At 37.8% G+C, this 25,093-nt stretch overlaps 1 protein-coding gene across 2 annotated transcripts in view; it reads right to left on the bottom strand.

The window, feature by feature from the left end:
- Positions 1-142: 142 nt before the first annotated feature.
- Positions 143-25,093, bottom strand: part of MND1 (meiotic nuclear divisions 1) — a 40,992-nt gene continuing 16,041 nt past the window's right edge. Inside the window, exons 5-9 of one of the 2 annotated variants that reach the window (XM_058839194.1) lie at positions 19,178-19,252; positions 17,275-17,389; positions 1,992-2,036; positions 1,658-1,775; positions 302-385 (exon numbers count right to left, since the gene is read on the bottom strand). In XM_058839194.1, the coding sequence (XP_058695177.1) occupies positions 1,681-1,775; positions 1,992-2,036; positions 17,275-17,389; positions 19,178-19,252 (330 nt within the window). In that variant the 3' untranslated portion in view covers positions 302-385; positions 1,658-1,680. Of the gene's footprint in view, positions 386-1,657; positions 1,776-1,991; positions 2,037-17,274; positions 17,390-19,177; positions 19,253-25,093 lie in introns of both variants that reach the window. The other variant, XM_058839193.1, reaches the window with a different exon arrangement.

The raw sequence follows: 25,093 nt of genomic DNA, 5'->3' as shown, positions 1-25,093 counted from the left end.
TCCCAGTTAAGCAAAGGAAGAGTTAAATCCAGTCTCAAGATTCTGTAATAATTATTCCCTATAAACTCTGTCCATTCTGTCTCAGAGAAGAAACCAAGAGACTTCCTATCTACAGAGTACAAGAAAAAAAACTGCAACGTATATTTTTAGTATTTTATTAACCTTAACAAATACAGCAAATTAAAGGGTGGTCACCTGTTTGGAGAAGATTCACATTTTAATGGCAGCTATGAATATTTAACAAACTATGTACAACTGTGTCAGCCATCAACTGAACACTAGTCAATGTAATCCAAATCTTCTGGGATTCCAAAACCTTTATCTATTCTGCTCTCTTCAAATCCAAACTTACGCTTGGCCCAGGACTTTATTGAAAAGATGTTATCTGTAAACAAAAGGAAAAACATTCATCTTGAGTATTTAGGAAAGCATGAATTATAGTCTTGGCTACAAGAAAATCCTTCCATTTGCAACATCTCTTGTGTGTATGAAAAAGGTACATAGTGGGGAACATCATTACTAAGTAGATTTAGAAAAGAAAACACAAGGTTTTTATTAATAACATCCAAAAAAGAGGAAATAATTTACTTAGCACTGAATAAAAATGTTATCTTTATCTTGCTCCTCTTTTGCAAGGAGACTGAAAGCTACAATTACAGTGTTAGCCTGCTATAGTGATGAGGTAAGTGTGAATATGCATAGTAAGTATTTTACAGGTCCTTCTTCAACTAGACACCTACTATTTGACTGTCTACAGCTATAAAAACTGGATTTAAATTAACTGTAAGGTCCTTTCTAGTCCTGAGTGTTTGTTCAGACACTGTATTTTTTGAGTTTTTTAAAAAAGACATTCAAGAAGCTTTATTTTAGTCAACACTTCTCTTTTAGCATCACATTACTTTAACATACACACTTTGTTCAACTTAACATAATTTTTCACTGCAGCATTTACTGAAACTCATTACATCATTTTTAACACCCATAAATTGCAGGATTCCTTTAGAGAGGAAGTATTCCTTGTCTCTGCACAGCTTAGAGATATTTTTCTTTTCTTTAACCATCACACATTTGGTTTTAAAACTGTCTCTTCAAAAGAAAAATACGCTGCAGTATATAACCAAATTGTCTCATTAAATAGCAAAGTACTTTCTACAGGCTGAGACACAGTTCCTTTACTTCACTCAAGGCCTTGAGAACAGCCTGTCATCAACAGCAGAAAGCCCTGACAACTCCCAGAAGTTGTTTTTTAAATACATAATTTTATTTCCCAATATGCAGTAAACAACCCAGATATAAACTAATAGTCCAAAGACTAAGACAATGATATCCTGCTGCACTTGGCACAACCAATGATAGCAAGCAGTCCATCAGTAGGAGATCTCTTCTAGACAAAAAATGATAAACAATATTCTAAATAATTAAAAAAAAACCCATAAGGACATATAAATTGCTTGCTTTGAAAAATGGGAATGAATACAGCAAAGCTAAGCAACAACAGAAAATTGAGTTAAACTTCCATATGAATATCATTGTAGTAACATTCCTTAAAACTATGCATCATTTTACTGTACTATTTTACTATTATCATTTTACCACAAAACATTCTAGTCTTTAGAAAGAAATGAACATTCAGAATAGAATTAAACTCTCTGAATACCTGGGCATCACCATTTCCAGTCTCTATTGCTTTCCTGATCTTAAGAGATTTTGACTCATCCAAGGAAACAAGTTGCAAGATTTAACACAGTGTACAAGACAGCACCAGAAGGACAAATCTGTTATGGCATATAAAGTACATTCAGTAACTAAATTGAGAAGATGTATTTTTTTTGTTGAATCACAGTAGTTTTAAAAGTAAAATAAATTTCTCTATGTTTTTATAAGTGAGGACTATCCTATGTCAAGTCCTAATCAAATTTAAAGTTCTTAACACTGAGTAGGTCTTTTACTGAAACTGCTCTAGTGTGAAGCTGTGGCACTGCAATACACACCAGTCCATCTGTTGGCTGCCTCCTTGGCCACTTGGTTTGTTTGGCCTGAAACAGAGAAAAACACCAACAACAATAAAAGCATACATCACAGTAAAATCACATCGTTTCAAGGCACAGACTTTATTTTTATTGATGTCATTTTTACAAGAACCAGTCAATGTAAGGAAGTTATTCTACTGCTTCCAAACACTTGTTTTACATTTTTAAGGTTCCAGCAAGCACAAAGATAGGTTAAAGAAAAAGAGGAGCAAAGAGCATAAAAGATACCATATATATAACTGTAAGTTTTTGAAGTGTATTTTAAAATAAAATAATCCCAGTTTGGCTTGCCTAGGGGCTTAATTGTTTTCACCAAGATTGGAACTAGATACGTGGCCTGAAGATACCAGAGGCAACAGAAATGGAAAATATTTCATAATCCTCTCTATACATAAGTAAACCATCATATGGGTATGCATGACTCGATACAGATAAGGAAAATGACAAGGCAGCAGTCTATCACATCAATCCAAAAGTTTATCATATAGCTCTGGAATGTCTCCCAGGCTTTGAGAACCTCCTCAATGAAATTAAGACAAAATAATGTTTCTGGCAATTAAACTTGGTTTTTGTCCCTTAATGCCATTCCAGAACTGAACACATAACAGTAAATTACCATTACTACAAACAGGTTTTGCATAGTTTCCACGAGACAATACAATCAAGGAGAATTCCTCTTAGATCACCTTGCTCCCATTAAAGTAAGAACTAAATAGAATCAAGCAGGTCAGGTTGTAACGTGGGAATTTATCAGAATCATTCTGGTTCTCACGCCTACACGTAATTTAATTATTCCCAGTCAGTCTTGTTAGCACTTCCATGATAATACTCATTTGAATGGTCAGCATGAAACTTGTCTCCAGGGTACTGAAATGTGAATACATGATCAGGTATTCATTGCTACCCATATTACAGTTTAAGTAAAATTAAATTATGCTGAAAAATCATCTGCTAGCACACAGGAAGGGAAGTACTCATTATTCCAACCTTAATACTCCTGTAACTGATATAAAAAACATTTACATTGGAGTAATATCAAAACCAATATAGTTTCTAAAACTGGCCTACAATTAGAAAGGTTGAGCACAGCATGAAGAAAAGCAAAAAAGATGAGCAAAAAACCGAGTGGGAGAGAAAATGGCATTTTTGCTTGCTTACAAGCATCAGAAATTCAACTTGTTTCTAGCCTGAGAGAGAGGTATCTCTTATTTCCTTTGCTGAGCGCTTGCTGCTATCCCCACTTGTTCAGTTCCACAACTGGCAGCACTGACAACATACTTGCAGCTAATGGCATTTGGAACAGTACCTAACCTAACCATACTTAAAGCAAGTCTACAGAGTAAGAGCTTCCACTCATAAAGGCTTTAAATGTTTGACCTACAATACTTCCTTCAGCATTTTTCTAAAATTGTACTGTAAAACTTGACAGTTCTATTTGACTCCAAGTAATGAAGTTTGAAATTAAGTAGGGGAAAGTGGGACGGCATTTAACTCCACGGATCCAGAGCTGTGAGGTGAAAGCATCCTAGTGGTGGGTGAGCCAACCTATTCCACAGCACCTGTGAGGTCTCAGCAGAAAGCTCAGCTTTGCTGGAAGCAGCTGATCTGCTCAACAGTAGCAGCATAGTGCACTGACATCCTGCAAACACTGCTCATGTGTGTCAAAATACACACGTGTTCATGTGTTCTGAAAATGTGACTTCACACCTCTGTCAAAGAAATGGCTGAGGTGATGACAGACATAGGCTGGACAACAAGTCAGAATGGCAGTCACTGCCTATAACAGAGCTGTGGCTAGACATGAAAACATGGTAGTGAGAGCAGGAAGATAGACAGACATACTCCCCAGTGTCTCATGGCTACAGGTGAACACTTAGCTATCTGAAGGCAAGATTTAAGTCCCTTAGGATCAGTCTTAAGTCTTGCCTATGACTCCACTGCATGACCTTGTGTTTCTCTGCTGCAGCCAATGCCACACCTCTAAGAGGAACAAGACAGGCTTTGATAGTTATGGACTTGCATCTCCTGAAGACACCATCAGCATCATTCCAGAGACTTCCATCCCAAGAACTGAAAGAAATGAAGAAAGCTGCACCTTCACTGCTTTCTGGAACTCTTTTATAGTTGCCTGTTGGGACTTCCATTGGTTGCATCATCTGTACATATACATGCACAGATGATAAGGGAAAGCAGGAGTAGTAAAGCAGAAACCGTCCCAGACACACCTACTTTATGTATGGGTGTAACTAACTCAAAGTCATGCTACTTCTGACTGCTTTTTCTGTAGCTCCAAGGGATCACACAGCCAGGTTGGTTTTCAGACTGCACTGAAAAAGAAAGCTCAAGATCTAAAGACAGCACACCAAAGCAGAATCAGGACACAAACTGTGTGAAGCTATAAAAAGGAGAAACTCAAACACAGCACTAAAGGCAACTGGAAAATTGGCAAAACCATCACAACCATGAAGTCCCAAACTTGTCTGGAGTCCTTGTGATGCTCCTGCTCACCACAGCTGCTCAAAGTGAACTTGATTTTTGGCAGCTACTAAATAGTGCTCCAATACTGAATCTGCACAAGACAATAAAAGGCCAAATATGCAGTAGAGGTAAGCAATAGAGGAGACAACATTTTCCAGATGTTCTCATTATCATTAGGCTCTAGTTACAGTCTGTATCTATACATCTGCATATAGGCTGACAATATATGTAATTGCTGTCTGGAAGCTGCAAAACAATCCATTGGTTCTGGACATTACATATTTATTGCACCTATTTGTGTGACAATGCATCAATAGATTTTCCCACTCCCATGTCTGCAGGATACAAGTAATTTATTTGGCTGAGGCACATACCTGTATCCTCTGCTGACTAATTTCAGGCACATTTGGCATTTTCTAAGAAAGAAAATGGAAGCTTGCATTTTGTCTCCAAAGTTGAACAAAAGCAACCACTGTATGTACAGCAATGCATGGCCCAGCAGCAGCAAGATTTGAAGTGTTGGTCTGTTACATCAGCAAGACACAGCTGGAAATATGCCTGAAACAGTGAAAGGCTACAGGACAGAGAGTTATTTTGATCAGCCCTCATGAAAGCTTTTTTTTTTCCCCTCAACCCCAAGGATCTCTGGAGAACTGCAGAGAACTCAAAAAGTCCGGATTCTGGGAGCTGAACCATTATCCCAAGTATCTGTGATTGTCCTTATCAGGGGGACAACCCTCTCTAACCCCACAGAGGAAAGCAAAGGTATAGAAAGGAAGGTTCAGATGTGGTAAATGTCCAAAAAGAAAATGAAGGTGGGTTGGAAACAGGCTTTTCAATGCAGGTAAGTGCACTGACCTGCAATCAGTGCAGTTACCAGTGACCTGCAGATATTTTGGAGCAGGCCAGGAGACAGAGGTGACAAAAGGGCATGTGGACAGCTGTCAGAGGTGCACTAAGAAGCTTCTAAAGCAAATGGACAGCCACTAGTCAGGAGTCAAGGCCAGCAGCACAGGACATCAGCACAGCAGTATTTCTAACAAATCTCAAACGGCATTATACATTGACTCAAATCATTGTAAGGCCACAATGTTTCTGATCTGATTCAGGAAGCCCCAATATTCATCCTCAGCATACTGCAGAACTACAGCCTCCTCTTTCCTTCTGCCCCCAGATTCTCTCACTTCTTTCACTGGGAGTGGGAGATGGTTGGAATTAAAGAGTCCCATTTGCATTCCAAAATTGAATGTCCAAAAGCTGTAGGAGTTTCAAATACTTCCACAGGGCAAAAAACAGTTGTGATAGCAACAATCACCAACATCTCCTCATAAACACTTTCCAAATGTACTTTAGGTTCTTCCTAAATACCTTTTTAAGTCTCATACATATCATTAAGGGAACACTAAGAATACAGTCATGGAACAGTACTCAAATTCAGACTGTAAAGGTAACATATTATAGTTCCAGTAGCTATAGTAAAAGAAACAAAATAACAACAAACCAATGGCCAGAACCAGCTCACAACCACATGAGCTGGTAGAAATGGATAAAGAGCTGTAGCTTTTCTCGATCTCTGGTTCTACTCTGCCATTTTCTGGATAACTTTAAGGACTTCCAAGAACCTCTACTTCCCTAGGACAACAAAAGTTAATTGTATTTATAAAGCTTACACACTCTGGTGCCAGTTTTGACCTACCACAACTAATGCCATAAGAAAATTGTGTGGACTTCCTCACTTAAAAGGCACATGACTGCAGAGGGAATTAGCACCTTACCAAGGAGAGAGTCACCCACCAGTCTGTAGGGTGCTAGCAGATACATGCAAAATACAACTGCAGTCTTCAGTATGTGGGTGAGGGAGTAATTTTACAGCATGGATTGCAACTCCTCTGCATGAAATGCAGGGAACAGCTGCAACTGCTCTCAGGGACCAGGGAGGATTATTAGCCCAAAGAGTCCCAATCTCCCTCGTGAAATTGGTCAGGGTAAATTAAGTGCATTAAGTGGATTTGAATTCCTGTAATACATATGCATTCACTTAGACTGAATTCAAAGATGAAAAATGGCAACTACCCCAGGAACTGTACATGAACTTGAACCTCCCATGACTCTTATTATCCACTGCCTTCTGCAGAGAGTTATCCCTTTTCCTGCACGTAGCTTGCCCTTACTTTCCAGAAACATTACCATGCCATCATCACAGTGACAGATTTGTTTTCCTGCTTCTCCTGGGGCAGCATCACTATAATATCCTGTGATGTAGTTTCCAAAATTTTTCCCCAGTAGTGGAAAAATTTAATGCAAATAAAGACCCCATCTCCAAAGGCCAGGGTAGAAGGTGAGCATAGAAATTATATACCTATCATCCACAAAAAGCAGAAAAGGTTATTTATTGCCTAGTAATTCCTACCCACACGTCCATTCACAAACTGACACCACAGACTCCGATCAAGAGCCTGTGGCTTACCATTGGAGACTATTTATGGCAATGATGTGATGAAGCAGCTTCTTAAGGTCCATATTTGAGTATCCTTGAGAGTAAGTAATCCCCAATGCTGTCAACAGGCTGAATGTGGCAAGAAGAGCTTTACAAGAACGTTTTGTAATCCTGTATTAGGCAGATACCTCCACACTTTTGGAAATTTTTATCCTCCCCCATGCTTCCTAAAGAGGCGTTTCCTCTCAGAATAAAGAGCTGCCGTGTAGAAAAGTGATAGCACATCAGAATTCTGTCAACTCCTTTGAATTCAAAATAACACATCACTCTTCCCCCATACTCCAGTATCCCACATAACACTTCTCCTCATATTAATCAACAGGTCACAATGCTTCGGAATTCATGACTAAATTCAAGTCAATGTGTAAATATGATTTCTCATTTAAATGGCATCATAAACTCAACACAACTTCTTATACTAACTTATTTTAGACTCTGAATAAAGTTTCAGCACTTAAAGAAAAAGCACTGACAATTATGAATGCTACCTACTGATCTACAAGTATTTTGAAAAGCATAGAACACAACATAAGCTATTTGTGATAGAAAAATACTCAAGAATACTGATATATGAATTAGATGAGTATTTCTGCTGCAATACCTGTGTATATATGCTTGAAAATTAACCTGAGCAAATAGACAGCACAGTACCAGTCTTGTACACCTGGAGAGACGTGGCAGTGCACACTAAAGCTACTAAGAAGCTGATCCACATTGCTGAGAATATGCTTTTAAAGGGGCTGTGATGTCTGTCAGTGTGTCTGAAAAAAGTGTCAAGACTCATCAGCAAAAAAACTCCCTCTGTCCCATATGAAAAGGTCACACTGTCAAATTTTATCTGTAAATACACAGGGTCTCTTTGAAAAATGTCCAACAGAATTTGTCAGAATTGCTACCAAAAAATTCCTCTTTGCAAGACATGCTCCTGCATTTAAGTTTACTATATTCACGTACCTACAGAAAAAGACCATTTACGTTTCAAGTGTTGTACCTGAAAACCTATGCTGAAATCTTAGTTGCATAACTAAAATAGATCCATTTTCATCCAAAGAACAGAGGGAAGAAAAGACCTTGCAAAAAAGAAACAAGCACACCGACTTGATTCAGGGCTTCCTGACAGCACTCTTGTTTTTCTTGCACTGGACAACTCCTCCTTCCCCACTTCATTCACTAATAAACTCCACAACTTCAGCACAGCTAAAGGAACTTACACACTTGTGAAATGCTGAACTGTACTTCGCAAGGAGGCCCATCCCAGGGCATCATGGTTTTTGGTCAGATGTGGATTGCAATCTGCTGTCACCTCACGTGTTGCAGATGTTGCACAGAAGAGTCTGGAAAGCATCACAAGAGGTTTTCTGGTCTCTAACCACAACTCAAGGCATATTCAACATTACCTATGCCATTTCTGAGGTATTTGTTGCCTGTTTTTAAGGTTTCCAAATTTTCTGGCCCTACAATTTAAGGCTATTACTTTTTGCCATCCTCTCCACGAACCTGAGTAACAGGCTACTCCTTTTTTTTTTTTCTTGAGATACACATGTGTAAAACCCACCAGGAACCATCTTTTGAGCCCTATTTTTGTAAACTGTTTTTGTCTCTTAGAATGTGATTGTTCAATGTCCTTTTGCTCTACTCTGAGCACTTAGTTACATGAATATACAAATGCTCTGAAATAAATTAGGTATATCCAGGTAGGATATCCAACACTGGCACTGAGTTACAGCTAAAGCCGTGCCAAAGCCTCTAGTGACACACTTTCTGCCTTGAGCAGAAAGATCGTTTCATACATCTCATTGTGGGTTATACTACCACCCTTGTATCTTAGAAAGGGGGTTTATCTTGGCACAGCAAAAATTCTTACATTCAACTTGTAAACTACTGTAACTCTGACATCTTTTTTCAAATCCCTCCCCCTTAACCAACTGCCTCAGATCCCTTGTGTAGCACAATATCCTTGACTACAGGTAACACGCACTTGCCACTACTGAATGCTATCCAGTGTTTATTAGACTATCTTTGCAATGTCATCATTGTTTTGAAATCCCACTTTGTCCACACAGTCTCTCCTAATGTCATCATCTCAAAATATAACAAAAGAACATCTTCTATTTTATTATCCAGCTCATTAATATAAACACCGAGCAGATGCACATACATGACACACCATACTACAGAGCTTCAATTCCACCTCCCTTTCTGATACTGAATTGCTCACAAATTGTAAAGCAGTTTGAGATTCACACTACTGCTGTTTCATCAGCATTGTACTTCCCTACTTTCCTTTAATGGTATCACACAAAATTGAGTCAAAACACCAAAGACAAACTTCACCCAATCTATAAAGATCTCTTATAGTGGCAGAGAGAAAACCTCTGTATTGTTCTAGATGTTTCCAAATTGGTTTTCTGTTCTGAATTTTTTTCTGATACTCTGCTCTTTCCAGTAAAACTAGCTCATATGACATTAAAGTGAGAAGGGAAGAAAAACCATTGGAAATACTGTCAAATGTGCCAAAGTTAGTCTTGCACTTATATAACCTGCCGTGCCAAAACTTCAGGGAAATAACACAGAACAAGCTATCTATATTAGGAATATGCAGTCATTATCCAGATAAACCCATAATGAAAACATAACATACCATCCCATAAAATATGGAAGGTACCTTAACATAAAAGATAAGCAATACATTTCTTTAAGCAAGGCCAGGGAAGACCTCAATTTGACAGTCCTGCATGTCAGCACTGAAGACAATGAATGAAAATCCAGAATGCCTTTCTTGACCAATTTTGCATGTGAAAGTCATGAAAAGATATAGACTTGCACTTTCCTTCAAATATCACCATAACTTTATCAAAACGGTGTGACTGGGTGCTACCATACCCAACTAACCTATCAGGTCTAACACTGGAAGTCTGAAGCAAAATACTTACTCCACAAAAGCCTTTTTGTTTCATATATAAGTGGATCTATAGATTAGTTCCATTTGATGCTTTCATCAGGGCTTTAAAACATGGTCAAATGGATTGCTACCAATTCACTCCTAAATCAAAGAGTGTCATAAATGTAGTCATAAGTAGCCATTTTCCACATTATAAATTTTATCAAGTGTCTACCATTCCTAAGCAGCTCAACAGCTTTTGCCATAAAGATTTACCGTCTCAGACAATAAAGCTATTCCTATACACTACACCTATGAGTCTCTCACTTCACGTATTTTTTTCTGTCATTCCAATATAAAGAAAAAGAACAAAAACTTATCTTGTGAGTGTTCTCACTTGACTTCAAGAAAAAGTAACCTGTCAGAGTGGCAAATTCATTTAAGCAGGGTGCTTGTTATATATAATACCTAAAGATTTGGTCCTCCAACTGCGTCCTTCCTGAGTGTCCAAGAAAAGCCACACCGACAAAACATAGCTTTTTGCTTAACTAGCTAAAATGAAGCTTCATTTTAAAGCAAGCTGGCTTAAATTGACACTCCCTAAGAATAGTCTGGCTAGAATGTATTTGAGGTATAAAAGCACAAGCATGCATGAGTCTAAATATTTAGCACAATTTTTCATTGCAGAATAACCTCTTATCTGAAGACCAAATAGGGATACAGAGAAACTCTCTGAAATGCAGTGAATGAGGGCCTTTTACCGAAAGCCAAATGACCCTTCTGGACTTAAACTTTCAGGCTTCAGCCAAAAGACCCACATTTCACTTTAAGCTTTGTGCCTTAGGTATGTATGCACAGACACCTCTTAGGCTGCCCAGTTTGTCCTGGTGGCCCTTCATTCATTTTTCTTCAAGGCTGTTATATTTTCCTTTCCTTCCAAGTGCCAAAAGCTGCTTACCTATTTATGTAGTCCTATTGGTCTCTCATTAATTTTTTTTCAAATCCATTTTCTAACAGTTCAGTTCATTGCAGAGTTCATGAAAATGCCCATATGAAAACTTGTCACCTATTCCTAGTTGGTCAGAAGATCCCTGATTGCTCTTCAGGGACACTACCACATAACAGACAATTCTGTGAGGTACATGACAAATGATCACATGTATGAAGTCCTGTGAAGAAGGCAATGAAAGACTACATCAGATTTTCTGGATGGAAAGAGATTTCAAAGACCTCAGGAGAGTCTGTTACAAGACATGGGCACCTACATCAGCTCCTAACTTGAGCTGACAGCTTGCTTTTATCACTGGTGAACTTCAGCACTGGAAAACAAAGGGCCAAGGTGAGAACTCTTTAACTTGCTTTTGTCAGGGAAGGTTGTTAAATCGCAGCTTCTGGTAATCAGAGCAAGATTCTGCTTAGCAGTTGTTTCCTTTTTCAAAGGATCAGCCTTTTCAACAACTGAAATGCAAACAAGCCTCCTTTGATTTTCAATTAAAAAAAAAAATAGAAGGGCTGAAGATGAAAGAGCAGATACTCTGCTTAAACTGGCAATTCCATCCAGTTTCCTAGGATTACCAAAGAAGCTTGGATCAGTAATCCAAGTACACATTTGTAACTCCATTCACTAAGTACCCCGTTCCTTTTCTCAACTTTACTTAACAGCTAAAATTTTACCATTACTGTAGGAAACTGTGTTTATATATGCTTATATACAAGTACATTTATTACTCCTCATTCTTCCTAGAAACTAAGTTACTTTCAGTTTTCTTAAGTTTGATTATCTTTTAATGTAGTTTTTGAACAGGTAATTTAATTTGTCAACCTTCCAAATCAATGACAAGCCATTCCAAGAACAGTATAGGGAGCAGGGGAAACAAAACAAAATTCTTAGTTTGATGCAACTAGTTGAGAACCAGTAAATGCATCCTTTCATTACTGGTGCACATCTATATGTATTCTGTTACTGCATGATGAAGGAGGAAAAAAGGCATGGGTGTGTAAGCTGTGTAGTTTTGTTTTGATTAGAAGCAGATAGCCTGCAAATTACATACATGACTATCCATTGTCTATTTCCTGTCATATCCTCATCCTCTGGAAATGAATATATTAAATATACAATACTCTACATGATGAGACTAATTAAAAAAAGGAGTTCTTGCTTTTAAAACTATTATTTTTCTATGTACTTTCAAGCGTTTGATTGGCTCTAGAGAAAGCTTAGTTTAACCCACTAAGACTAACATAACTGTGAGTGAAGACACAAGTCAAACATCAGCAGAATGACCAATTTCCAACTGCAGACCTTTGCTAATGGCATTGCTGCATAAACTGTAAAAAGCACAGCTAGTCTCTCAGATGCCAGATGCATATTTCATGGTCAATAGCTAAGAAACATCCTCCTAATTGCACACTGAACATGCTGCATCTAAAGATGATTAAAAAAACATTTTCTCTATAAGCTTCATCTGTACACTATTGATCTTGGTAGCACCTAGACCAAGCTTAAAATTATTTGTAGAGTTCCACTTTTCCAAGTAGAAACATAAAATTTTAAAAAATAGATACTTAATAGTTCATTAGCTGATATTGCTGACAAGACTTTTTAGTTTAAACCATCTTTCTGATAAGATTTATGAACAACAATCCATCTTTAAACAACAATCCATTAAACTCTTGTAAATTATTGGCATTCTGATGCATTTTGAGTAAAACTGATGCAACTCATTTTAAAGTCTCTCCATCAGCTAGGATAGTCCAATCTTCATTTCATTTCTTCAGTACTGTTTCTCTTCTTGAAACAGGAACAATTCCCACCATTAAGAAAGACTCCCCCGCATAATCTAACACTTGGTACTAAAGTTTTTCTAACATGAAGTACATCTGCATATGTAACATATTTTCAAATTGATTTCAACATAAGAGAATAGCTGGGCGTATCAACAAAAAAACCACCCCAAAAAACCAACCCCCAAATTATGCGCTCCAAAAAATCCAGTAGCTAAATCAACATTAACTTTTCAGCATTCACCGTCCAGATATTAAGATGAATGAAAAAACTGAACAATACAGAACTATTTTCTCATGTCTGTATACCCTGACAATTCCTCACAACAATTTGTCAAGCTGAAATTTTCATTGTTTAGAAATATGTGAATAAGAAATTTTTTAAGGACCGAAAAGGAAAAAGAAGATGTTTTCAAGTACAAATTACATGCAACATGATGTTTTTATGGTATTCAGTAAAGTCTGGATGTTTTACCAAAATTTATTTTCACACAATCATGTAAGTTAGTTTTAGAAAATCTAACCCTGAACTGGACTGGCAGTGATGCCTCTGAGATCACACATTCAGAGAGTTAAAAAAATAACTATGTGGATATTTGTAGTTTGAAATCATGTCCATTTGAACCACTTGCCTTTCTTGTTACAGGATAGAAACAGAGAGAGCTAAAGTAAAAAGGCTGACAACACAATTGCTACATGTGTTGTATCTGGTAGTTTGCTAATTTTTGAGAAAACAGTTTGCCTAGACATGTTTAGGTCATTGGCTTAAATGTAAAAGCCTAAGACATAATAGTTATCAGTAACCAGACAGTCTAAAAACTCGCTAAATAAAAAAGGAATGCTGACAGGCAAGATCCCAGGCCCCATAAATATTAGCAATCATATCACACAGAAGTCACTGCAGTCAGTATGTAACTTTATGAGAGCTCCCCTATCCAAAGGCACACAGTAACAAAGCATAGCGATTGTGAACAAAAAAAGCAAAGGCCGAACAATGTTTTAATAAAGCATAAACCAACATTCCTCTTATTGCAGTGAAAGAACAAGAAGTCTGAAATTCTAGAAATGTTTATTTTACAGTAAGCACTGAAAGTGTTTAGCTGTTTCAAATTACAAGCTGACCAGCGATTCAGAGTAAAGTCCCTGCCGTTTATGCACTTATGCTGCCAGACAAACTTTTCTAGAAAATTAATTATGAGAAAAATTTTACTGGCTCCCTAACACCTCTCTCTGGTGGGCAGAAAGAATTAAACATATGTAGCAGGTTAATCTTCATATAAGGTGGAGCTTTTTCTGTTGACCTTATGAAAATCTACATAAATTACGAATCATTGTAAGCTTGCATTGTCCAAGTCTTTGTTATCTACCATAACCTTTACAGCATCGAGCAGCAGCAAGTCTCCAACTCTGTATACATCCATGCTATGTCACATAAGAGACAAATCTCTTGACGATGGCTGCTCTCCCATACATATTCCAGCCCACATAGACACACCTCAAAGCTGAGAAACAATGATCCTGTTCTGCACCATCTGAAGCAGGATCATAAATTTAACAGGAAAGTATAAAATCCCACTGTTTGTTTGGATTTTTTTACTTCAAATGAATCTGATCAGTTTTTGCTGCCTTTGAGAATTAATTTATTAATCAATCCTAACTCACAGAAGGTGTCTTAAACAACATTACCAAGTGGCAAAGAAAAGCTTCTGAACTGCAGAGGTCATTAGAAAAAAATCCACATATTTTGCTGTTCTAGATATATTTTTACAATACCATTCCTGTAAAATGGAATTATCTGGATATATCCACAAGATCAGACTACTACGTAGCTTCCTCTAGTGGTCAGTCCCTAAATCTTGTTGCTTCTGCTATTTACTCTACTTACTTGTTACACATGAATCCTGTGTTCAAACACTGTAAATTTGAGAAGGCATTGAAATTTATACTGCAATGTACTTCTAACACAAAAGCCAAGGAAAGTAAGCCAAAACACAGAGCAAAACTTTTGTTAGTGACACTAGAAGGACAAACAGTGAAGTCAGCAAAACCCGGAGTTACTGGTTTTACCATTTGCCCCCTTGTGAATATGCATTATAATATATTTAGTTACATGGTCAAGCTTGACTTTCCCACCATGAGATTCAGGAAGCAAAGACAGATGTTCAGTTTTTAGCTGAGTCTTCAGATATTTGCTATGAATCATTCAAACTTTTGTTTTGACCCTGAAAATGATATATGTGTGTGCGCGCGTGCACATTTTAAAGAGGCTTGCTGCTTTGCAATTGGTTTGCTTCTGCAAAACTCCGCTGAGGGAGAGGGCAACTAAAAAAGACACAACAAAGTGTTCACATTTGAAGGCCACTGAAAACAGACAACAATTTGATACCGCCCTAAAATACCACAAGAAGAATCGGGATGAGAAATTAACAGGATGAAATTTAATGCTGAGCATCAGGAAGATTTCCTTACAAGCTGAAGTCATTAAGGATGAAGAAGGAAAACCCAAAGGTAGAAAGTGACAACTGCCCATTACAAAATATATTTTACTGAGAAATTCAACTGTTAAAAAGAATCCAATTACACAACATAACAGCCATCTCTGACTCTAAAATAAGGTAGTCAGAAATCTGCTCAGGTGATTTAACTGAAAATAATCCCAAGGGTTATGTTATCTAAATTATACAGAAGTAGAAAATCGTATCCCCTACATGCAATTTGAAAATCTGTGAATGCACAACTTTTATTATAAGTTTTTTTTCTCTGAAACAGCAGCAGTAATTTATATGTCTAGCTAAATGCATTCCATTGCCTGAGATTCTTTATTGCCTTCTTACTTTTGCCTTTGCACTTTTCTGCACTCTGGAACCAAAAGAAGTGCCCCTCAGCCTTTTTTTTTTTTTTCCCCATTGCATCTCTTCCATAAAGCCCATCAACTTCCATTCAGTTTTGACAAGGATATTAATTCCCCAAAACTGACATCACCATTTATTCACATACATTGCCAGCAACAATGCCAGTGCAGCAACGCCTGACAAAACATATAACAAACCAAAAATTTTTAAAATTAAGTTCAAGGACGAATTAATTTTGAAACATTACTGCATATTCCACTGGGAAGCCTACAGGTAGCTCAACAGTGCTAACCTCACAAGTCCCTTAAATGCTCCATCACAGAAATTCACATGGAGCGTCCACACATTTGGACAAAAAAACCCAAACCCATAACATACAGACAAAAGACAAGGGCATGACTGAAGCAACTAAGTATTACATTTCCTTCCCCTTCTCTCTTTCTTTCCAGGATACTAGTCTCCATGTTGCCAGCTCATGCAGCTTGCCCTAGCACTGCAGCTGTGATTTGCTCCCTAGTGCCATATTTAGGAAAGTGTTCACCATGACTGTTTCAAAAGAGAGGCTCTCAAACCATTCTGTGCAATGCGGACTGTAAGAGAACCTCAGCAGTTAAAATACCTGACACTACACATCCCTCTGCTGTTAATATCTGCCTAACCTCATTCATTTTTACAGCTGGAATCAGCTGGAATGTGTCTTCTCCTCAGGAGAGCAGGCAGCGAGGGATTTACAGCACAGTAACTAACCTCAGGTTTCAAGTTTGCTTATTCCCTGGCATACCATTACATCCTTGGGGAAAGATAACACAGCTGACAAAAAATGTCACAGCCTCTCAAAGTAAATAATATCTGTCCAAATTTGGTGAGTGCTGCCAACTCTGTTTATGTTCCTGGCTTTCTCTCAGAACAGCTCTAAAGCTGTGGATTTTGTTAGTAAAATAAGGAAGGAGAAAGATTTAGCCACATCTCTTTTCAGAAGAAGTTCTGTGCCTGTTTCTCGTCACTCTGTAACAGCGTTTTGGCATTACAGCAACCTGAATATGCAGTGGTGCTTGGGTAGCAATGTAAGAGCCTAATAAATAAAACATTAAAGCTGCAGTAGAGAAAATTCAATAAAATTTCATGCATGCTTTTCATTTTTCATGCTAAGGATCAGACTATTAAGTGCATTTCAGTGCCAAATTCTGTATCACTCATCATTCCTTGTATTCCATTAGTTTAGAAACTCCAACCAAAACCCAGCATGTCAGAGACAGTACCCAGTCAAGAGTGTGATAGGTGTGATAACCTACTTTCATGTAAGTGACAATTAAGTGTCTGTAATGAAATGTTTATGTTTTAAATAGGCAAGATGAAGGAAGTAGAAAGATACCCATCTTAACAGCATGGAACTGAAGGTAAACAGGAGCCAGAGACTCCTCTTCCTACACACATTCTAGGGCACAGCACAAGTTATAGAATTAATACGGTTCTGGAAAGGATGACCCTGATGTTAATGTTGAAGCATCAGAGTATTTTAATTATAGGATTGCTTCTTAACTGCTCAGGTGGTGGCAGAGTAAATATCAATAAACTTTCTCATCTATTAATAGAGCAGAACATGAAAAGAAATGGTCAGTGTACCTGTTTGTATTGCTCAGCTCTAAAAAGGAAAGCAGCTATTCTCTGACTACCCTCTGAATACCAGATTTTAAGCTAAAGAAGTGCACACCTTTTCAGGCAAAAGATCACTTTAAACAATACACAACTTACGCATCTCTTCAACCACATCTGGATCACATTCCCTGTATTTGTCTATTTCTGTCTTTAGCTGCTCTTTTTTCTGCCGAAGGGCAGCAAGTTCCTTCAGCAGAGCTGCACGTTCCGCCTGAGGAGTCAAAGGATGTTGGGAGATACAAAAAAACCCAAACATTAAAAATAATAATTATCACACAAAGATTTTTAAAAAATAAAAACATTTAACTTAAAAAAAAGCAGCTGCTTTCACTACTACTTTCTGTTTATGAACCACTTCAGCATTTCATTTTATTACACAGAATTCTCAGTGACACTAAATGATACTGAATACCAACTGTAAGGAAAAAAAATTAAGGCCAAAATGGATCAACAAAAGAACAATTTTCTACAACCTTTGAACCATGGTTTAACAAACTCCAAAGAGATCTCTTAATTATCGGGCTTAAAGGTTAAGCAGTATTTAGGAGTGCTAGTCTTGTAATTAAAGATGGCATTACAGAAAAACTACCATCCACCCTTCCACAAATTGAGATGCTGTGTATGGACACCCTCTGAATTTATTTCTCTTCTTTCTTTTTCCACACCATTTAATGGTCTCAAAAATAAATTCAGATATTTATGATATGGTAGTCTTTGCTGAGATTGTACATAATATTGACCTCAAAGATTCTACAGATCAATAAGAATTTGCAGACACTGATTTGACATGAGCTCAGCTCATGTGCCAGCTCAGCACATACTTCTAATTCAGTCTGCAGTTACAGGCAAACACAGGAACTGGCTGATATTCAAATAACTCAAGCTAGGTTAGCCTAGAAGAGCCAGATTGCATGAGTTTGTAAGCCCTCAAGATTTTACCAATGGCAATCTGTGTGGTAACCCAGCAGTCTGAGGTGTTTGTGGATTTTGGGGTTTTGTTTAAGGTTGTTGGGTGTTTTGCCTCCCCAAACTTCTGTATTCCTAGTGCTCTTGCCAACAGTTTGGATTTGGCATGTTCTGAAAATGCAGAATGGAAATCTAAAGTTTCCAGATGCTGAGGTATGGAGGTGAGATGCTTGGAGAGCTACACCGCAATCTGGACTTCTTAGGACTTTTTCCTGATGTATAATCAGGAACCAAAATATTGGAAATATCAGCCAGAACAGGATTTCCAGACCAATAACTTTCTGTAGGGCAGGCCACACGCTGGAGAAGCCCAAGGTTGAAACAGTTTGTTTGGAAACACAATCAGCACAACTACATGAGAAACTTGTCTGTGATTCCTGATGACAGTTCATTGCAAATTTTAAGATCATTCTATTAAAGATTAAGACACTGCGAAAGCGCAGGTTTTAATTGAATTTGTGGAACTACAACTTTAACAGAGTTTGATGGTAAGGTTCACTCTATTCTTTACTAGATAAATGAAACATACATAGGGAAAACTTAGTGTTTCCACAAAATAGTTTGGATTCAAAGATTTGGCACTTTCCTACAAAATTCACTTCTTCCTGAAAGCTTCTGGCTGTCCCTGTTTAATTGGAGGTTTAAGTCACTTTAGACTGAGCATCTTAATGCAAGTCAGCAACTTAGAATACCATATGAAGTGCTTCTAACTCGTATGTTGATTATGACAAACATGAAGCCTAGATATTTTTTTGCAGCGTTAACAGCTTCAGCATGCGAGAAGCACCGAGCTTACATGGCTGCTCAGAACAGTAATTTAGGAATCTACATTAAAAATAACTAAACCAACATCTAAGTGTAGTTACCAGATTTGGCAGTTCAGCAACAATTGGCAACTTTGGTACACACCTCTGGGTAAAGTTTTAAGATATTTTTAAATCTGAAAATACCTGAAATACTACATTAGTATTTACAAGTACATACTTGTAGCAATATTTCCTTGTAGGACTACCTCCCCCCCAAAGCAACTTACAGTATCTTCACGTCCAATTTTTGATTTCTCAATGCTTTTTTGTAAAGCCTCTTTTTTCTGACTGCTTTCAGCAAACTGATAAAGAAAACAAAGAACAAAATCATACTTTTTCAGTAACATTAAAAATAGCTATAAAATGTGCATATATAATAATGTATTTAAATTAAAAAGCGGATCTACCTTTTAAAATACATGTATTTTTTTAAAAAAATTAAATTTTTAAAATATAGGCATAACTTATGTAATAAAGACAAAAGTGTACAAATATAAATATGAGGCACTGAATGATAAAGAAGAATTACAGGAAGCAAATTTAAGTCTAAGAAACTTTCATTCCTGTGGCACATAATATTGCTATAGATATGTTCAGCCTGGGACTAAAATCCTATTTCATACTATAATCTGGCATCTCTCTGCAAAGGACCCTGTAACATGGAGGCTTTGGATTTGATGACTTCCTCTGGTCCTTTCCAGCTGTCCCTATTCAATGGCAGCAGTGACAAAAGCTCTGGCAGGTCCACCTGCTCAGCTGCAGATACCGGTGTTCCCAAAGTCTGGTACACTACTGGCATGGCCCCAATCCCTTTTACATGCTGATGAACAGAAGTCTCTGTTCAAAGGCATGTAAAGCTGTGGTCCCCTTTTACTGTGTGCCCCTTGCACTGCTAGACCTCACAGATATCCCTGCCTTCAGGCCTGAGGCAGAGGAATCTCACAGCCCTGGTGTGAATAATCCTTCCATTTTTCTGTTACATCAGGAGAAATAATTTGCCAAGAGAGACCTCTCTCCATTAACCTGCCACCCATCTTGAACCAGGCCTTTCCAGTTCAGCTAGCAGTTTTCCAGAGATACTTTGGAAAATCTTAAGCTGAGTAGGAGTATGACTCAATCCTCAGGGACACCATACTCAGCATCAGAGAAAGCACCTTAAAATATTAAAACAGATGAATGAGAATGAAAAAAAAATCTAATAAAATACAGTTTGAAAACCAGTTACTGCATTGAAACCAACACAAAAGGCAAAAAAAAAAAAAAAGAAACAATAACATGCTTTTTAAGTACCCTTTATTTTAAACAAAGGGTACTTAAAACAAAGGGTGCTTAAAACATTTAAAACATTTTAGTTTTAAAATGTTCTGAGCACCAATCAGTATATCGCACTAATTGTGAAAATAACAGCTGTCAGAGCTCAGGTTTTACTCTGCCCTACCCCAAAATCCCCCACATGAATCCTCCACTTCTATATTCCCTTTTTCACTGAGGATCCCATTGAGTGCAAAAGCATTCCCAGATATTTCTTGAAACCCTCAGCCTTGATAATTTAACCATATGGTTTATATCGTGCAGCTGATATAAATGCATTCAGACAACACAAGCTGAACTCCTTTGGAGCTATAATCATTTCTCAATTTCAATCTAACGTTTAGTCGATATTTTCAGAATATTAAATGTAAATGTATGATAAATATCAGGCAGAGCTTACTGCTCAGTCTTGAAGATCAGTCATAACACTAAAAAGAAACTCCATACTGGTGGTCCATAAAGATTAGGACACATCCCAACTGCAGCTCACTGCGTTTAGTGGTTCCTTTCACAGATCGATTTTTAAAAATAATTACTTTGTGTTCATGCGTGTGTGAGCATGTATACAGACAAGAAAGTCCTTTCTAAAAGAATGTTTTAGTTTTCTTCAATTTATATAGGAATTATACCAACGGCAAGATATAATTAGAGGAAAAATATGTCCATCTGTTTACTTGCTGCTCTCAGTGCGAGTAACCACAGAGGCACTGTAGGTTTCACTAGGTGGCTTAAAGTATACCAACATCTTCATTTTAGTGGATAGTAAAAGAATATTTCTTCCAGACTTTCCACAAAACTCTTAAAAGAGTGCGTTAGTCTCCACACGATGTCATACTAAACAGAGGTATACAGTTCAGAAGAGGGTAAGTACTTAGGTGCAGTTTGTGGTTCATGAAATCCAAGGAAGACAAACCCCAGAGCACATCATTTGGCATCTCTGAACACAGGATTTTTCTGGAATAAAATCTACAGAGGAGGTAGAGAAGCCAAGGAGCTTATGCTGCAAGTGCAAAGAAGCCAATGTTTTCTGCAAGAGAGGTCATAAAGGTGTCACTTTCTCTGGTTTTTTTTCATACTCATTAAGTTTTTAAGGAAAGCTTCTGCTTTCTCTAAAACAGCTGTACAAAAGGAGCTGTCAAGGCAGTGTAAATCATAAAAGCTGGTTTCCATCTTGGTAGTACCCAAGAAGGCCTCTTATAATTTTCTTGGTCCTCTATATTCCACAACATTTAATAATGCAAGAGCCACTAATGACAAACCGTGGGAGATAAAGGAATTTCTTAGATTCTGTCCCACACAACATGCAAGGCTGCCATGCCATGAGGTTAGAAGACCTTCCTTTGTCTAAAAGCAAAGATGATTTTTACATAATCTCATTTAAGATATTGTTTTCGCACAGATTTTAATTGCTTGAGTATTTTTGGATTTTTAAATTATTATTTAATTATTATTTCATGTAACAAAAAAAATTACGAAATAAAATGACACGTCAGCTCTTTGTGTATTATTTCCAAGTCATGATGGTTATCCTCTATGACAACAAATAAAAGATGAGGATAAGGAAAGGAATAGCAGGAGACAAGATACTGAAAAACCCTAACAGAGGACAAGGATTCAAAGGGTAAGGAACAGATAGCCAGGGTTTGTATAAAGAATCTATGACTATGGGAGAAGCAGAAAGGCTTGGACAGAGAGGTGGGAACACAGCTGAAAATAACTATAATGAAAGAAGGAAAGGCAGTCAACAAGGATAAAGAAGTCGGAGGAAGATGGGTACACATAATACAATATTTAATTGAAAGGTAAGTGCAAATGGCAAATAACAGGTTACAGAGCATTAAAAAAAACCAAAAAAACAAAATTTGCAAACATTGTGTAGATATGATAGCACAGGACCACATCTGGACAGATACAGTGATTTACTTTCCCACTCACCAGCTGTAGAAAAGCCTGATTGCAAAGAAGCACAGTAGCAGATGAAGTATTTCAATCCCTCGAACAACCTTGGGGACATTTTTCAGGGGGACTGGCAAACAATTTCTCAAGGAACATTAACCACTCTCAGAGAAATCGGACTCCTGCCAACAGCAGAGAGACTAGTCCAGAGATAAGGATACTGTGTCCCCTCTATGTTTCTTGCGAGAGACGTCTGGGCTGACACAGGAACAACCTTCTGCCACAAGTGTAACAGACCAGGTGTGGAGAAGAAGTACAGAGATTCTGCTCTACTACGAAGTTTTGTGTCTCTAATCTGACTGCTCTGAATCAGCACATGACTAAGCAAGATGCAAGAAAGCAGTAAAAACACCATCTAGAGGAAAGAAGAAGGAGAGGAGACTAAATAATTCAAAATTAAGAAGTTAAAAATGTTCTCAACAAGAGCATTTTCATGTTTTCAAAACACAGTGGGAGCCTGCAAGAAGAAAGTAACTAGCATGTATAAAACAGGAGAGCTGGTGAACAATTTCTTTAGTTTTACAGGCCAGCGTGATAAATTAAATGGCCACTAGTTTTAGACATTAATTCAACCCGAAGTCCCCTAAAGGGATGATTTTTCCTACTCTGCAAAGGCATCACAATGTTTAGCTATAGATGTGTGCAGTAGTTTGGGTGTGCAAAGTGCTATGTGCAGATGATAACCACCAGTTCCATCCAGGAACCTGGGGTCTGGTTTGTATCAAAGAACACAGATTAAACCTACACACATAATTTATAATCTAGCACAAATGCATTAATACCAGGGCTCCACTTCAGCAAGCCACTATTATACATAGTGTACATAGAGGAATGTTTAACCCCCAGTGAACAACAGCAGCAGGTTTCAGTTCCACTCTTTCTCAAAACCTGCTTGATAGACTTTTATTCTAGAATAAAAAACTACTTTTGTTTTTGTTGGTCTTATGCCATCTGATTACTTGTTTTTAACCACTCTAACCACCAGTATCCCACCAAACATGTAGCTTGCCTCAGCAGCATATTAAAATGTCTACAAACCTAGTATAAGCCATGCAAACCCATCCCCTGAGTATGGTCACTGGGCAAGAATCAAACCAAGGTCTCACATGCTAACCACGAAGAGTGCTCACAGCTGTTAGCCCACTATCATTATGGTCTGAAAGAGAAACATCATCCGTTCGGTTTTCTTTCAGCCAAACAACCAAAAACGGCATTAAAAACTACTGCTCTTGTGAACGCCACTCACTGTGGCACTACAGAAGAATTAAAGACACATTTTTAAATGATTTCTAACTTGCCAAGTTATTTGCTTTGGGTTTGATGCTCACTGTGCCTTGTTTCAGGCTGAAGGCAAGGCTAGTTTGCTTTCGGCTTAAACAAAAGCAGTTCAAGAGGTTTAGCATAACATTAAGCAGGAGATAGGTGTATTTCTTTTTTATGTGAAAACTAACTCACTACTGAAAAACTTAAGTGGAATTGACATAAGGCATGGAGAGAAAGTACTTCAAAGCATTCCTCTAGATTTTAAAGAAAGATAACAAAAAATTGAAGCTAAAAACAGACTAATAATATATAGAGAGGAAAAATGGAAAGATCAACAGCCAAAGAACAACCCGAAAATGTTGAAAACAGACCTCTGTGTTAAAAGAAAGGCACAGGACATTACTAAAAAAAATCACTTAACAATTACTGTTGACTAAAACTTACAGGAAAAAAAATCCCAAAGGGCAGCACACTGAAGTGCAGAATTGCTTTCTAAAGTGCTACACTAAGCAAACATACAGCTACTCCTTTTACATACACAGACACAAATCCATGCTTCCAAGGGTTTCCAAATACAAGCAAACTTTGCAGCCAGCTAATTATGGTCACAGCAGTGTGGAGAGCCCTCCTGTGACCTGCAGTACTGTGGCTTCTGCTCTGATCTCAAGATGTCACGTATCACCCATGAAATGCCATTTCTCCATACAATGCACCCAGTGAACTGAACTACAGTAGGAGAAACCACCAGGTCTGCTGGGATGGATCCATCAGTCAGGGATGTCTGCAGAAACAGCAAACATGCACTCGATACATAAATACAATTAAGATCTACTTTTTTAATCTTTTAACATTTGTGAAAGGAAGAGAAAGCAGCATGCAAAGTCCTAGCCTGAGTCACTGAGTCATTTCAGCAGTATGAAGTAGGGATTTGTATTTGGTGGGACTTAGAAGGAGCAACTAGGAGACTACAATAGTTCAGGAAATACAGATAAGAACAAGAGTAGAGATCAAAGCAAGATAGAGTAAGAATTTTTAACTTATAAGCTGAAGACTGTAGAAAGAGAGAATGGAAGAGTTAGGGCCCACCATATTTCTGTATTCATAAGAACTTTTTTTTTTTTACATACTGCAGTATAGGTATCTTGGAAAAATGTTCAGTTCAAGAACTCTCTTCTCTCTATGCATGATATAAATTTTACCACAAAAAGATTTTTAATGCGATCTTTGAAAGAGTCAGTTCAAAAACTTAGGAGAGGATACGGAATAAGCTTGATTTTCTGGAGGAAAAGGATTACAGAATTGGTCAGGTTGGAAGGGACCACAGTGGATCACCTGGTCCAACCTCCCTGCTCAAGCAGGGCTGTCCTAGAGCACATTGCACAGCATTGTGTCCAGATGTTCTTGAACATCTCCGGTGGAGGAGACTCAACAACCCCTCTGGACAACCTGTGGTGGTGCTTGGTCCCCTGTACAGTGACCTTCTTCCTCATTTCAGGTAGAACTTCCTGTGCATCAGTTTCTGCCCACCACCTATTGTCCTGTTGCTTTGTACCACCAAAAAGAGTCCTGATCCATCCTCTTGATAGCCACTCTTCAGATATTTATACACATTA

This window comes from Poecile atricapillus, chromosome 4 (assembly GCF_030490865.1).
Source record: "Poecile atricapillus isolate bPoeAtr1 chromosome 4, bPoeAtr1.hap1, whole genome shotgun sequence".
Classification (NCBI taxonomy): Eukaryota; Metazoa; Chordata; class Aves; order Passeriformes; family Paridae; genus Poecile; species Poecile atricapillus.
The sequence above is the reverse complement of the archived record's forward strand: the minus strand, read 5'-3'. Positions and strand labels throughout refer to the sequence as shown.